Raw genomic sequence first — 17,306 nt, forward strand, 5'->3', positions numbered from 1 at the left:
AAGAGTACTGGAGTGGGTTGCCATTGCCTTCTCCGAAAGAAGACATACAGATGGCTAATAAACATATGAAGAAATATTCAACATTGTTCATTATTCAGTTCAGTTCAGTCGCTCAGTCGTGTCCGACTCTTTGCGACCACCTGAATCGCAGCACGCCAGGCCTCCCTGTCCATCACCAACTCCCAGAGTTCACTCAGACTCATGTCCATCGAGTCAGTGATGCCATCCAGCCATCTCATCTTCTGTCGTTCCCTTCTCCTCTGGTCCCCAATCCCTCCCAGCATCAGAGTCTTTTCCAATGAGTCAACTCTGCATGAGGTGGCCAAAGTACTGGAGTTTCAGCTTTAGCATCATTCCTTCCAAAGAAATCCCAGGGCTGATCTTTTTCAGAATGGACTGGTTGGATCTCCTTGCATTCCAGGGGACTCGCAAGAGTCTTCTCCAACACCACAGTTCAAAAGCATCAATTCTTCAGTGCTCAGCCTTCTTCAGAGTCCAACTCTCACATCCATACATGACCACAGGAAAAACCATAGCCTTGACTAGACGGACCTTTGTTGGAAAAGTAATGTCTCTGCTTTTCAATATGCTGTCTAGGTTGGTCATAACTTTCCTTCCAAGGAGTAAGCGTCTTTTAATTGCATGGCTTCAGTCACCATCTGCAGTGATTTTGAAGCCCAAAACAATAAAGTTTGACACTGTTTCCACTGTTTCCCCATCTATTTCCCATGAAGTGATGGGACTGGATGCCATGATCTTCGTTTTCTGAATGTTGAGCTTTAAGCCAACTTTTTCCCTCTCCACTTTCACTTTCAACAAGAGGCTTTTTAGTTCCTCTTCGCTTTCTGCCATAAGGGTGGTGTCATCTGCATATCTGAGGTTATTGATATTTCTCCCAGCAATCTTGATTCCAGCTTGTGTTTCTCCCAGTCCAGCGTTTCTCATGATGTACTCTGCATATGCAAATCAAAACTAGAATGAGGTATCACCTCACACTGATTAGAATGGCCATCATCAGAAAATCTACAAACAATAAATGCTGGAGATGATATGGAGAAAAGGAAACCCTGTTGCACTGTGATGGTAATGTAAATTGAAACAGCCACTATGGAGAACAGTATGGAGATTTCTTTAAAAAGAAGGACTAAAATTTGCATATGACCCAGCAATCTCACTACTGGGCATATACTCCAAGGAACCATAATTGAAAAAGACACATGTACCCCAGTGTTCATTCCAGCACTCTTTACAATAGTTAGGACATGGAAGCAATCTAGATTTCCATTGACAGATGAGGGGATGAAGGAGTTGTATTACATATATACAATAGAATATTTCTCAGCAACAAAAAGAATGAATTCAAGTCAGTTCTAGTGAGGTGGATGAATCTAGAGCTTTTTCTAGAGTGAGATGTCAGAAAATGGAAAAAAAAAACAAATATTGTATATTAACAAATACATATGGAATATAGAAAAATGGTACTGATGAACTATTTGTAGGGCAGCAATAGAGACGCAGACATAGAGAACAGACTTGTGGACAAATCGGCAGAAGGAGAGGGTGGGATGAATAGAGAGATAGCATAGAAACATACATTACCATTTGTAAAATAGATAGCCAGTGGGAATTTGCTGTACGATGCAGGAAGCTCAATGGGTCCTATGTGACAATCTAGAGAGGTGGGATGGTGTGGGGCATGGGAGGGAGGTTCTGGAGGGAGGGAGACATATGTATACCTATGGCTGATTCATGTTGATACATGGTAGAAATCAACACATCATTGTAAAGCAATCATTCTCCAATTAAAAATAAATTTAAAACCAAACAAAATTGTGTCTGACTGTGAAAAGATACACTTTAGAAGGGGGAATATTTAATTTAGCTTACTCTAAAATTTACTAAGTTTCAGTGATACTATCAGTGTTATCAATGTTCTGTTAATCAGAAAGGAAAGAAGCTGCTAAGAATTCATCATATACCAGCATTTCTGTTTTACAGTCTTTGTTATTTACACCAAGACATTTATTATAATTCAGTCAGTTTATGACAAAAAGTAAATGTGTTTAAAATTGTTAACAGCGGGCCTAGAGCACATTTAATTTAAATAGGGAGCAGAGTCAAGCAAATTAAGTATAAAAATAGCTTCACAGTTATACAATCAAGTAAGTAGTCAACCCCAAAATTGTCTGTCACATAAGATTTCTATTTTTATTGAAGGACAAATAGAAATTTAGCATTAGCAAATGAATTAAACATCCCTATTTAAAATGATTGGCTCAGGAAGTTCCCCTGGACAGAAAATGGCAACACACTTCAGTATTCTTGCCTGGAAAATTCCATGGAGAGAGGAGCTTGATGGGCTGTAGTCCTTGGGGTCACAAAGAGTCAGACATGACAGAGCATACACACAATCATAAGATTAATGCTAAATACGAATTATTCTACATGATCCTTGATATAATATGTGACCCTAGCAAGGGGTCTTTTCCCTCATCCCATGAACACCCTTATGTTAAAGAAAATTTCCTAAACTTTGCTAACTCTAATGGAATGATGGTATTGATGCTTTTAATATATTCAAATTTAAGTTTTGGTTATGCTTATAAGAAATGAAAAAGGGAGTAAATGGTAACGGAATATATATGATCTTGACACTAGTATTTTTTTTGTGTGTGTTGAAATCTTCTGGAGACTTGATGAGCCACACTTTAAATTCCCATAAACCAAGAGCTGATTGATGCTCATTTTAACATAAGCACCATTTTATGAGAGTTGCCATAGTGACCAGTTTCCGGTTATCAACTTGAACAGTTTCATATATGATTAATGTTAACCACCAATTTTTCATGTATAACTTTTTCCTGGGTGCTGAATTGGTTGCTGCTGCCTTTGATCTGGTTGGGAATACAATCCAATGCAATAGTTAGACAAGTGATCAGTTTGCTAACACTGAAAGAAGATGGATTTAGGTTGCTGTGAGATCAGAGTTTGTTTCTCCTCATCAACACTGAAAGGTCAGGTAGAGTTTAATTACTGTTGGCATCCTTGAAATGTTGTAATAAATGTGAGACCTTATAGATTATTATTAATCCATGATGCAGTTAAAAGTCTTATTGTTCTGAAAGAAAGATTCTTATTTAATTTAATAAGCATATTGAAAAAAAAAGCACTTTACAGTCAGGTAAACAACACCTTCAAAGCTAATGTCATCCTCGGCTTTCTTGGCTTCTAACATAGTTGAAAAAAAAAATGACACATTTAGGACTATATAGTGGGATTTTATTTTTTTATTATTATTATTTTTTATTATTATTTTTTTCTGTTTTTTTTTTATTTAATTTTATTTTTTAAACTTTACATAATTGTATTAGTTTTGCCAAATATCCAAATGAATCCGCCACAGGTATACATGTGTTCCCCATCCTGAACCCTCCTCCCTCCTCCCTCCCCATTCCATCCCTCTGGGTCGTCCCAGTGCACCAGCACCAAGCATCCAGTATCATGCATCGAACCTGGACTGGCAACTCGTTTCATACATGATATTTTACGTGTTTCAATGTTCTAATGAGGTGGATGAAACTGGAGCCTACTATACAGAGTGAAGTAAGCCAGAAAGAAAAACACCAATACAGTATACTAACGCATATATACAGTGGGATTTTAAATATCAGTGATGGCTCTGAAAAGTGAATCCCAGGTCATGGCTGACAACTCCCACTTTGGGAATCCAACTGCAGCAATCTTTACAAGTTGCTGCTAATGCCACACTTAACTGCCACTATAACTTCAGCAATTTTCTCAGTTTGTCCCAAAATGTTATGAGTGTTTCTTTAAAGAGTAGTAAGCCAAACTTTCATTGAAGAGGATAATATGATATTGTGACTCCTTGCTAAATCATGTGCTAACTATATGGTTTATATTAAATATATTGAAGGCTCATGAAATCACTAATTAATTCATTAACAAGATTTTTTCTTTGAAATAAAATTACCTTTCTCAATTCTTAGTCCTTGATTCATATACAAATAGCTGATCATACAAAATGAAAATAGCTCCAAGTGAAATTTAATAATCTTAATGAGCAAAGTATCAGTTATGTTACTACAACTTGGAATGGATATCTTACAGACTGTTGACACCAGAAGACCTATGGAATTTCTTTCTTAGGGACCTGTCAACTCTACAGAGTTTGTAAACTCTGATGGTAATCCACTTTAACTGCAGAAAAATGAAATACTCGATACATATTTCAATTTGGTTTATTCTTTAATCTCAGGAAGCTTCGTTACTATTTCATTTCTCCTGAAGAAGTTTACAGAATGAATAGTAAAATACATAACAGGATAAATTGTGTTACAGAATGACCTGGACCCAGAGAAAATCATGATTCTTTGGTATAATTTCCCTCCAAACCACCTATAAATGTTGATTTTAGAAAAATGATGCTCTCAAAGATTTAGCTGAGCTGTTTAATAGGAGCTTTGCTCTTTGGGGGATTGTTGGCCAAGGTCCATAAACTTTTGTTAATAGTGTTCTTGGGTGACATAGCCACTGAGTCATTTGGGTGGAAACTTTAAAAAGGGCCTGTTTTATTTTACAGAGTACAAATAACCTTGTAATTAAACAGAAAACAAATAATTGCGAACAAGCAATTATCATTCAGTTAAAGAGTAATTACATGGTTATTTGTGCCCTGTGAAATAAATCATTACAGAAATTAGTAATCCAATTAATATTTTAGCAGAAACAGGGTGCTGGACCTTTCAACCTATTTGTCATCCAAATAACAATTTTCTAGTTAAACCACCACATGTTTATTTTTTCTTGATTAATATGTAAACATCAGCCTGATGCTAATAAAGCTCTTAGAGATAAGTATGGCAAGATCATCTATCAAGAATAATATTTTCCAACTTTCTACAGTGTCCTCCATAGTCTTTTCTCATGTTGTAAGGCTTGTGTTCTTTGAAAAGTAGTGCAGGAACTTTAGTGCTAGGGATATCTTACTACTGAGGATTATTTGTTCTAAAAGTAAGAATAAATCTATCTTTTAGAATGCTATTGATTATAAAGCGCCTTCACAATCTTGATTCTAATTAATTTACTCTAGGGGCACAAGTCTTCTTTCCACTAATATAAACAAAGGAATCTGGATATGATTTTGTTCACTGATAAGTTTAATCACGTTTGGAAGTATTCATCACACAATCATACTCACTAAAGAATTAATCATAAATTTTAAATAGCAGCTCAAATACACATCTCTATCACTGTACCTTAAGCTCTTCAAAAGCATAAGAAACTATTTTCTAGTGTCTCACAATATATCACTGAACAAATAGACCAAAACCATTGCCCTTGTCAAGCTTACATTTTAACCTCTGTAACCCTGATACCTAGTTTCGATGCCCGACACAAACTGAATGGGCACTTAGTGGATGTTTGTTTATTGGATGTTTGAATAAGCGATGAGGTCATTGCTATATCAAATCATGAGATTGACCAAGAAATTTGGAAAAGAACTGTTTAAATCTCATAGATTCCAAAATATACTGTCAACAACTGGCTCCTAGACATAGAGAGAGCATCAGAAAGAAAGCATAAAGCTCAGTGATTGTAAGCATAAATACAGCACTGAAACTTTTATGCTGGGTGAGTATAAAAAGTTATCAGGTGGGCTTTAATAAAGTTAGTAGGCTTGAATTCTGATAAATAGAAAGACATAGAGAAGCACTTAGAAAATATAGACTTCTCTGTAGTTAACTGCTTAACTAGGCAAACAATTTTGAAATTTTCCTTCCAACACAGTAAAACGTGGTGTGAGACTCTATAGCCAGATCTGATGTTGTCTCCCCTGTGACTATTAACATAAGACTCAAACGTTATAAAGGATTTCCCTGAAAGACAGTAAATATTATAGCAGAAGAAGATGATTGACTATATAGGAGTAGAGTGTCCTTAAAATGATGAACCTATTTATAAAAGCAGATATAAAGACACAGATGTGGAGAATAAATGCATGGATACCAAGGGAGGAAAGGTGGGGTGAGATGAGTTGGGAGAGTGGGATTGACATATATACGCTACTATGTATAAAACAGATAACTAATGAGAACCTACTTAATAGCACAGGAAACTTTATTCAATGCTCTGTGGTAATCTAAATGGGAAGGAAATCCAAAAAAGAGGGGATATGTAGAGATGTGTATATGTAGAGATGGTTCACTTTGCTGTTCAGTTGAAACTAACAAAACTATATTCCAATTAAAAAAAAAAAAAAGAAAATACAGACTTGAAGGTTACTCAAAAAAATAACATGCCTTCTTCTAATGACTGCATATAACCTGACTAATATTGTTTAGTGATCTTGGAATCCTTTAGGACATTTGAAGTAAATAGGATATCTTTCTTATCAGTATTAGGAAGAGTTAGGAAGCCATAAACAGGGCAAGGACAAATAGAATAACAACACTGAATTAAATAAAATAAATTATTGCCCAAACTTGAGTAGAAAGAAGAAGAGATTCAGTTTATAAAATTGAAACATTAAATGAGAAAAATAAATATTTCATACTAGATTGATATACAATATTGATGTATAATAAAAAGAAATAGCATCAGCATAGTAAGTGAAAAATGAACTGAGTAATAGTGCCTCTGTGTAAGGTCAAGGTTGTTAAAAGTTGTCTTCATTTAAAAGCAGTTTGTCTTCCATTGATGGAGCACTTTATTACTGCAAAGTTGATAGAGTGAGATTTAACTTAAATTTCTTTGTGAACAAAAGTCATTTTTTGGAAATGGTCTCTATCAGAACCTTATAAATTTTTGTGGCTTGGGTTATTTAATGTAGTATTTTACAGTGTTTTATGAAAATCCCTATTATTCAGATTTATAAACTACATTTCTACCAAGAAACAGCAGCAATATTTTAGGTAGCATTAAAAATGTTGAAAATATTTGAAATATATTTCATGACTTGAGAATGACTTAGTCCTAATGTTCAATGACTTATAAGTCTCCTTATTGTAGTGACAGGTTCCAAATAATGTATTATGTACACTGACTGTGTTAGAGTACAAGATGGAAGCCTGATACTGACTTTCTATTTCATTATTTTATGGATTAGCTTTTATAACTGCAATTCCTGAACTACTCACACCAGGGTAAAGAATGCAAATAGGTTAGTGTTTTAAGTTTAACGTCAACTCACTTATAAATACCAAGCAATCTGTGAGAAAATACACGGATTACAAAGGTGGTAGGTTTCCATACTAAAGTCATTCCAAGTGAGTACACTGCCAGTTATACAGCTTGGTTTAAATACTAGGTAGGAAAAAAACCTACTGAGGGTAGGGGATCTTTGTTCCTTGTGGGCTGTGGAAGCTGTGGAAATGTTAATAAACATCAGGTCTTATTCTACATTTCAGCTTTCTACCGCTCACCTCTGGCATGCTGAGCAGAGAGTTAATCACTTCACATTCTGTACCATCTTAATTCTGTGAGTCCGTATCTCAGTTGCATGTATTAATACCAGGGATGGAGTGTAGCTTTAAGAGCAGAAGGTAACTTTGGGTTTCTCACAACAGGTAAGAGGCAATGCAAAGTGCTGGCGTATAAATAGATCTAAGCTAGAAATTGATCTCTTATGGTTTTAAAGCTTGCCTTAACTATATTGTAAAGAATCTGCCTGCCAGTGCAGGAGACACAAGAAATGCGTGTTTGATCCCTGGGTTGAGAAGGTTCCCTGGCATTGGAAATGGCAACCCACTTCAATATTCTTGCCTGGGAAATCCCATGGACAGAGAAGCCTGGAGGGCTACAGTCCATGAGGTTGCAGAGAGTCTTGACAGAACTGAGCACACATACAACCATAAGTATGTTGGGAAGCTTAGTAGAAAGAAAAGTATTGGTCTTTTAGTAATAAATGAAAATAGTCTTTAATATAAAATTCTATCATTTTCGACAATTAAACAAAGTTTAGGTGAATGTAGCAAGTGATGGCATTTCCAGAGTGTATTTTAACCTGATCTTTGTCTTTTTCTCCAACAGTTCAAGGCCTGGCAGGCCTCCTAAGCGTTCTTTGGGAGTGTTGCAAGACAGTGCTCGCCTTCTGCCCCATTCAATCCCAGGACTCTTATCACCAGGACTTATCACTCCGACAGGTAATAAAATCCATCCAATGATCAGCCTTGTTTCTTCATACTGCCCAACATTTGAAATAAACTAATATTGAACTAACTGCCTTGTCCTTCAGAGTTTTTCAAGCTCTATTAGAGGTTACATTATTGGATTTTTGAATATTCATGAAAGCAGTTTTGTTACTCCAATGATGCAAATCAAATGGACATGACTTAAAAATTAATTGTCACTTCCTTGTAGGAAATATCTTTCATGGCCATATTGTGTGTATGTACGTGTGTTTTTGTATGTTGAGGGCAGAGATTGGGGGAGGGTGTCACTGGCCAAACTAGTATTTTCTCAAAACCTCTGATGGGATGTACTGTACCTGCTCATTGATATGTCTCAATAATATTCTTTTTGTTTTTAAAAGTTCTGGACATCTTTTCTATGTTAATATTCTAGGATAAAATGTAAAAATAATATGTATCATCCCTGGTAACACATTACAATTAGACAAGAAAGTGGAAATAGTCATTGTCTTAAATGATTCACTGTTTTTCATCAAACACTGTGGTAAACACTACTTCCCTAAAAATACGAGTCTTATAAATTAGCACTGAACATTTTTTGTTTTCTAAAAAAAGAAAAGCACATAAAACACTTAAACTTGATTGCTATTTCTGTAACTGAAGCTTTGAAAATCATTAAAGCTACTATATGAAAGAAAATGTAATGATAGTATTATCTTTATACCTTCAATGATACAAAAAATTAAAAAAACAAACACCTACTGTGTTTTGGGTATTAGGTCCTAGGTAATGCAAAATTATATGAATAGCAGTCCTTGTCACATAAGTTCATGTAAACTAATAATTTCATTGAAGTATGATAGAGACTACAATACAAGTATATATAAGGTGCTATAGTATCACAGAATGGTAGCAACTAAAACAATTTATTAAGTTGGGTAATGCTCACAGAGATTTGAGCTATGCCTTATAGGCTGAATGTTTAGCAGATGGATAATAGGAGGGAAAACATCCTCTGAATGTAGAATGTAGATGTACAATGATGAGAAAAAGCCTAGTATCCTAGGGGCAATAGCAATTAAGTGACAGAGACCAAAGGAGAGATTTAAAATGGGAGACTTACAGACAATACAGTTAAAGTTGGGGAAAAAAAAAGTTTGTGAACCTATCATGTTCAGCAGTTTAGGATTTTCCCTGGCAGTAGTTTTCCAAAGTGTCTTTCAAGCACTTTCCTTACTGGCTTACACAGAATTGCAGAAGTACTTCTAGGTTTCCCACTTCTGTCTCAGAATTTTACATGTTCTATTTCATATAGGATTTCGTTCAAATTAAAAAAAAAAAAAAAACAGTTCTTATAGGTTAAAGGACCACTGATAAGTAAATGAGTAAATGCTCTAAAAACAATTGATGTTGAAGGAAAGTAGCAATGAAGGGAGAAATACCGAGGACCTGAACTAAGGAAAATTCAATAGAGTAAAAAAGAGATTCAGAGTTGCTTCATAATTAGAATTAATCATAGTTGATACTTGATCAAAATAGAGAGTGAGAAGATGAAGTCTAGGATGATTCATGTTATCAGTTGGATGATAATATCATTAGGTAAAATAGAGAATTTAGGAAGAGTCTTTGGGGTTTAGATGATAATTTTTTAGACTTTAAATATTTATAAACAAATTCTGATACAAGAAGAAAGCAGCCCTTCACATATAAATGAATATAGAAGGGATAACATATTATCCCCTGAAATATATTATCATGGATGCTCAATAAATGATAATCTATTTCTTGATTTAAAACACATTCAGTTCAGTTTAGTTCAGTCACTCAGTCATGTCTGACTCTTTGTGACTCCATGGACTGCAGCATGCCAGGCTTCCCTGTCCATCACCAGCTCCCAGAACTTACTCAAACTCATGTCCATCGAGTTGGTGATGCCATCCAACCATCTCATCCTCTGTTGTCCCCTTCTCCTCCTACCTTGAATCTTGCCCGGCATCAGGGTCTTTTCCAATGAGTCAGTTCTTTGCATCAGGTGGCCAAAGTATTGGAGTTTCAGCTTCAGCATCATTCCTTCCAATGAATATTCAGGACTGATTTCCTTTAGGATTGATTGGTTTAATCTCCAAGCAGTCCAAGGGACTCTCAAGAGTCTTCCAGCACCACAATTTAAAAGCATCAATTCTTCAGTGCTCAGCTTTCTTTATGGTCCAACTTTCCCATCCATACATGACTATTGGAAAAACTATAACTTTGACTAATGGATCTTTGTTGCAAAGTAATATCTCTGCTTTTTAAAACACATTGACAGAGCCTAAAATCATTACCATATAATCAGATCTATGTCCTCATCAAAGATGTGTCCTGTGTAGATAAAAGAAAAGAAAGGATTTTATAATTGCCTTGAAGCTAATGTACTCAAGTAAACTTTGGTACCTTATCTGTTGAGGAAAACCTGTAATATATATTAAGTTTCTATTATGCACCAGACATGGGTGTTTTATATGTACTTCATTTAATCTTCACAGTAGGTTCATGAATATTGTCTTCATTTTTCAAGTAAATAATACATGGCTCAGTGTATTTACATTAATTGCTTAAGATTACAAAGCAATTGAGTAACAGAACTGGGTTTCAAACTCAGGTCTTTTAAAGTCCAGGGCCAATACTTTCTCCTCCTCATCATGATGTCTTATAGTACATGTTAACATCCAGGTTGAGGTATTCATCTGCTCCTAATTTACTTGGCATGTATGCTTCAGCTCCTCCAAGATAATGGAGGCTCCTTCCTTGGGTTAAAACCTTGGCCTTCCTTCCTACAACTTGAATTTACCACAGTGAGAAACATTGGGGGGAAAAAAAGACTCCTCAATTCAAAACCCTTTGCTTGTACCTAGAAAGAGATGATAGAGATAGATAAGGGATTGAGTAGGAAAAGGCATGAATACTTATGTCTAAATGGCAGACAGAAAATCATTTAATAGGGGGAAGAAGAGGAGTCTGCACAGCTCTGTAGTAATTTATTTTCTTAGAATACATTAATTTATTTTACATGCCTAAGGCTATCCTACTCAACTATAGACATATAAGAAAAAAAAAATGCTCTGTGAACCAAGAAGAGATAATTCTGGAATTATACATTATTTTGCATTAGATATACCATTTCACCCCTCCATTAGCAAAGATAATTGAGATAAAATCAATTCTCAATTTAGCTATCAGCAAGTTTCATATTTGATATTATACTTACTATTCATTGCCAGCTTAATTTTCATTAATTTATTTAAATATAATTTTGAAGAATTCAATTGATATTAATATGGTGTGTTATGGGTTGAGAATTATCTTTTTTCTCAAATGATTATTAAAATTATTTCCAATAAAGTTTCAGGTCTTAAGTCTCAACATTTTATGTAAAGAAAGAGATAATATTTTACAGCTGTGTATAATTTTACATAAAACTGAATAATTATCGGTGAGTGTGCTGCTACCTTCTGTTTCAAGGTCATATGTCTGGTGAACCTACTTTGAATCCTGCTGAATTTGCCTAAGTAAATGAAACTTGTTTTCCATTTGTTTATATTGTTTATTTGCATTTGTAATTTGAAAATGGGGTCTAAGGGTAATAAAATGCAATGATCACAATGTTCCTTTTTAAATATAGTGATTTTTTTTGTATATTATTTTGCTTTTAAATCCCCAACAACAGTTGCAAGCAAAAACATGCAAGTGAAAAGGTTTAGAAATGGTTAAGTCATCATGCTTAGATTTAAGAAGAGTTCTCTATTCACATAGCTTGACATGTAAATTCTTAACAATGCAGAATAATATTGAATAATGTCAGGTATGCCATGTTGTTTTTATCTGCTTAGCATATGGGTAATTTTTAAAATTTCTATTTTATATGACTTTATTCCTTTTTGATTTGTTTTATTTTCATTTCAAATGTGTTTATTTTCCTCTTGGTCATATTTCCCCTATATAATAGAAACCAATTCATTCAACCCCACTAATTAAAATTTTGAGATAATTCAGGGTCACTATGCTAAAGTCTATGATATCAAATGTATCTTATTTAGCCAGTTAAAAGCATAAATAAAAATGTCTGTGTATATATTGGTATTGAGTTATTAAAATACTTGGCTCTCTGGGTGACTCCAGTGATAAAGGATCCGCATGCCAATGCAGGAGACATAAGAAATGCAGGCTCTATTCCTGGGTCAAGAAGATCCCCTGGAGTAGGAAAATAGCAACCTGCTCCAGTATTCTTGCCTGGAAAATTCCATGGACAGAGGAGCCTGGTGGGCTACAGTCCATGGGGTCACAAGGAGTCAGACACAACTGAATACATTCTGCATTCCATATTCCATACTAAAATACTTGGGAAATTTAAATGTACTTAGGTATCTAACAATTAGTTCAAATAATTTATTTCTATACAAAATAATCAACTTACTAATTACTGATGATAATACTTTTTTCACTGAGATAGGATCCTTAGGAAGTATTCTTGACAATGTTGTCTGATATTCATTTAGAGACTATGTAACTATAGACCCAGAGATATAGGATCTATTAATATCTATCTATTGATTAATATCTATCTTTAGATAAATATATATATGAATTTATGGTTTTCATTTAACATATAATGTTTCTTGAACATCCATTCTGCACCAAACAATATGAAAAAATATTAGAACACATTAAAATTTATTTTGTGAGTCAGAGTTTTCTTAAATTCTATCCAACCTTTTACTGAGTAATTACAAAATGATGAAATTTAATTGTATTTTGCCTTCATATATTGCACTGCTGATATTCTCATCTCATGTCTCTGTCTCTATTTCTTTTTTTTATTTTTTAATTTTTTTTAATTTTTTTTATCTTTTTATTTTATTTTTAAACTTTACATAACTGTATTAGTTTTGCCAAATATCAAAATGAATCTGCTTTTACAATATTGTATTGGTTTTTTTTCTTCATTAAAAAATAAATGTATTAAAAAAAAAGGTTACATGAGATTGTGAAGATAACGTGTAAAGTATTTAACACAAGTTTCACAGCAAGTCCTCTGTAAATGCCAGCCATTCATAGTACCCCACTGTTATTATTCATGCATTCTCATGACTCTTCCTACCACAGTGGACCTACTTGCTCATATAGAGCCCCAACACACATTGACTTCTTTAATATTGTATTGGTTTTGCTATGTATTGTAGAATCTGTACAATAGAAACAATCTTAATTCCTTGTTAGGTCATTAATATATAATAATCCTATTACCTAGTATTTTTTTTTAATTTTATTTTATTTTTAAACTTTACATAATTGTATTTTTTTAAAAATGTTTTGTGTTATAGAGGGGAAAAGGAAGGACTTTTATCCCCATCTTTCTCGGCAAAACTGCAAAAGTGCTAATATCCCTGAATCATACTCAAAGGATGGATTTGTCATAAGTGTCTTTGAACTTTCCAAAAGATGACTACTCCCTTTTCCTTGGCTTATGAACTGGTTCAGACAGACAGATGTGGAATTTGGCCTGAGAGAGATTTAAACTGACACCTTACAAGGAAGTAATAAAGTGCTTCAAATAAAATTTCTATAGTGTTCATTTCTTAAAAGGTAGAAGATTCTTCAGCTGTTTTCTTTTTTCTTTGAGTTCTGTTGTGGTAAAATATTTTTAGGAATTTCAGCTGCCATCTATGTTCCTGGGAAACTGAGCCTATGAATATCCAATCCAGTAATAGTAGCTTCAAAAATCAACTCAGGATTGGCAGAGCTATAAGTAGAATCCTGCCATATCTTCATAGTAATATGTCAATTTTATGACATGATATAATGTCAATTAGCCTGATAGCATGATTGGAATCAGCTTCCCTTTACAAGACATGTTTTGTATAATTACTTAGTTTGATTGCTAAGAAGTGGTCATAAGTAGGACAGAGTGGTCCTAAGCCTTTCTTCTGTGAGTGTAACATAGGATAAATCTATCTAGAAAGAAACAAACCAACCTTTTTAATGGTTGACTTAAAACATTTTTTTCCTGTGACTATTTTTGACTTTTTCAATGATTAATATTGTAAAGCATTCTTCATGTCACACAAATGGAGATTGCTTTTATGTCAAAAATGGTAGTAACAATTATCTCTATTTCTCATGTGCCCAGGAAGAATCATTGGCCTGATTGGAGCCAGAGTTGAATGACTAATATTTTCTAATAGTTAGTTTAGATTACATACACTTACTGTTTCTCTACTAACCAAAAAAGTTAATTTTATCAGTTTAATAACAGGAACTCCATCCATTATTTTAGCTAAATGTGGGTTTCCAAATATTTTTATTTTAACATCTTTCAGTGCTTTTTTCCCTCTGTATAAATATCCTAACCTAAAAAGTGTCCCCACCCACCTTTTTAGACTCCTACCAATTTTTGTACTGCCTTGAAGACATATAGAGGAAAACCCATTGCTTATTTCCAATGTAGGTGGAGGGTAAAACTTGGAATTTAAGCAAACCTTGCAGGATTATGGTGATGATGATGATATGATGATGATAAAAATGTATAGTGCTTTATAAACCACTCTCACATCTTTAAGGTGTGTCAATGTGTATTGTTGTTGTTGGTTAGTCGCTAAGTCCTGTCCAACTCTTTTTGCAACCCCATGGACTGTAGCCTGCTGGGTTCCTCTCTTCATGGAATGCCCCATGCAAGAATACTGGAGTGGGTTGCCATTTCCTTCTCCAGGGGATCTTCCCAACCCAGGGACTGAACCGGTGTCTCCTGCATTAACAGGTGGATTCTTTACCACTGAACCATTGAGGAAGCCTGTCTATGTGTATGCATGTAGCTAAACTTTAAGTTTTAAAAAGAACAATTTTCAAGGTCCATCCATGTTGTCCCAATGGCAGGTTTTTATTCTTTTCTATGGCTGAGTAGTATTCTATTTTATATGTATAACATTTCTTCATTAATCATTCATCTGTTGATAGGAACTTAGGTTGCTTCCATGTCTTCACTATTGTAAATAATGCTGCAATGAGCATAGGTGTGTAAATATATATTCAAATTAGTGCTTTTGTTTTGTTTGGATAAATATCCAGGAGTGGAATTACTGGATCTTATGGTAGTTCTATTTTTACTTTTTTGAGGAAATGTCATATTTTTTCCAATTAATTCCCACCAACAGTGCACAGGGGTTTACTTTCTCCACATCTTTGCCAATGCTTGTTATTTGTCGCCTTTTTCAAAATAGCCATCCTGAGAGCTGATACTTCATTGTGTTTTTTTTTAATTAAATTTATTTTAATTGGAGGATAATTACTTTACAATATTGTAAAAATATGGACTGTTTCACGAATTTGTGTGTCATCCTTTGGCAGGGGCCATGCTAATCTTCTCTGTATTATTCAAATTTTAGTATATGTGCTGCCAAAGCGAGCACTTAATTTTGGTTTTGATTTGATTAGTCATCATTAGTGATGTTGAGCATCTTTTCACATGCCTATTGGCAATCTGTATGTCTTCTTTTGGAAAAATGTCTACACAGATTTAATTGGATTGTTTGCTGTTTTAATGTGGAATTGTATGCAGTTTTTTGTGTGTGTGGATATTAACTCCTTATCAGATATATCCTTTGAAAATATGTTCTCCCACTCAATAGGTGGCCTTTATGATTTGTTGATAGTTCCCTTCACTGTCCAAAAGATTTTTGCTTTGATGTACTCCCATGTGTTTATTTTTGCTTTTATTTCCTTTGCCCAAAAAGACATATCCAAAAAAGTATTATTAAACCCATGGTCAAGATCTTATTGCCTGTGTTTTCTTCTATGAGTTTTATGGTTTCAGGTCCTACACTTAAGATGTCAATCCATTATGACTTTACTTTTGTGCATGGTTTGAGATAGTAATCCAGTTTATTTTGCAAGTAACTGTTCAGTTTCAAAACAGTATTTATTGAAGAGGTTGTATTTTCCCCATTGTATATTCATACTGTCTCTGTTAGATTAATTGATCATAAGTGTGTGAGCTTATATCTGGGCTCACTATTCTGTACATTGATCTATGTGGCTGTATTTGTGCCAGTACCCTACAGTTTAGATTACCCTACAGTATCATAGTATAGTTTGAAATCAGGAGTGTGAATATCTCTAGATTTTTACTTTTTCCTCACTATTGTTTTAGCTCTTTGGGGTCATTTGTGCTTCTACACAAATTTTAGAATTTGTATTCTAATTCAGGTTGTAGAATTATTTTTTCTACTTCTATGAAAATGCCACTGGTATTTTTATAGAGATTGCATTGAATCTGTAGATTGTCTTGGGTAGTATCGTCATTTTAACAATATTAATTCTTCCAGTCCATTAACATGGTATATCTTACCTCTTGTGTGTGTGTGTGTGTGTGTGTGTGTGTGTGTGTGTGTGATCTTCAGTTTTGTTCATCAGTGTCTTATAGTTTTCAGTAAACAGGTCTTTTCCTTCTTAGATTTATTCCGTAGAATTTTATTCTTTTTGAAGTGATTGTAAATGGGATTGTTTTCTTAATTTCTCTTTCTGATAGTTAATTTTTAGTGTTTAAAAATGCAACATAATTATATATATTAATTTTATATCCTGAATATTTACTAAATCTTTGATGAATTCCAGTACTATTCTGGTGTCTTTAGGATTTTCTGTGTATAATATCATGCCTTTAGGGTCTTTAGGATTTTCTATGTATGTATAGTATCATGCTGTATGCATAGTAACAATGACAATTTTATTTCTTCCTTTTCAATTTGTATTCCTTCTTCTTTTTTTTTTTTTTTTTTCTGGTTGCTCTGGCTAGGACTTCCAATACTATGTTGAATAAAAGTGGTGAGAGTGGGCATCCTTGTCTTGTTCCTGATTTTAGAGGAAATATTTTCAGCTTTTCACAGTGGAGTATGATGTTGACACAGTTGACAAGCTGTGAGCTTGTCATATAGGGCTTTTATTATGTCAAATTGCTTCCTCTATACTCACTCTGTATAATTCTTATCATAAATGGATGTTGAATTTTTTAAAAATTATTTTATTGAAATGTAGTGGTTTTACAATGTTTTGTGTGTTTCTACTATTTATAAAAGTGATTTGGTTATACATACATATATATCACACATTCCTTTTCATATTCTT

The 17,306-nt window shown here is 34.0% G+C and overlaps 1 protein-coding gene and 1 non-coding gene across 2 annotated transcripts in view; one reads left to right on the forward strand and one right to left on the reverse strand.

The window, feature by feature from the left end:
* Positions 1–17,306, forward strand: part of DACH2 (dachshund family transcription factor 2) — a 798,816-nt gene that overhangs the window by 340,876 nt on the left and 440,634 nt on the right. Inside the window, exon 3 of the mRNA XM_044936484.2 lies at positions 8,050–8,162. Coding sequence (XP_044792419.2) covers positions 8,050–8,162 — 113 coding nt within the window. The remainder of the gene's footprint in view (positions 1–8,049; positions 8,163–17,306) is intronic.
* Positions 15,486–15,592, reverse strand: LOC112582447. Its single transcript, XR_003106977.1, has one exon. It is a non-coding gene; the product is annotated as a U6 spliceosomal RNA (small nuclear RNA).

The sequence above is a fragment of the Bubalus bubalis genome, chromosome X (assembly GCF_019923935.1).
Source record: "Bubalus bubalis isolate 160015118507 breed Murrah chromosome X, NDDB_SH_1, whole genome shotgun sequence".
In the NCBI taxonomy this organism is placed as follows: domain Eukaryota; kingdom Metazoa; phylum Chordata; class Mammalia; order Artiodactyla; family Bovidae; genus Bubalus; species Bubalus bubalis.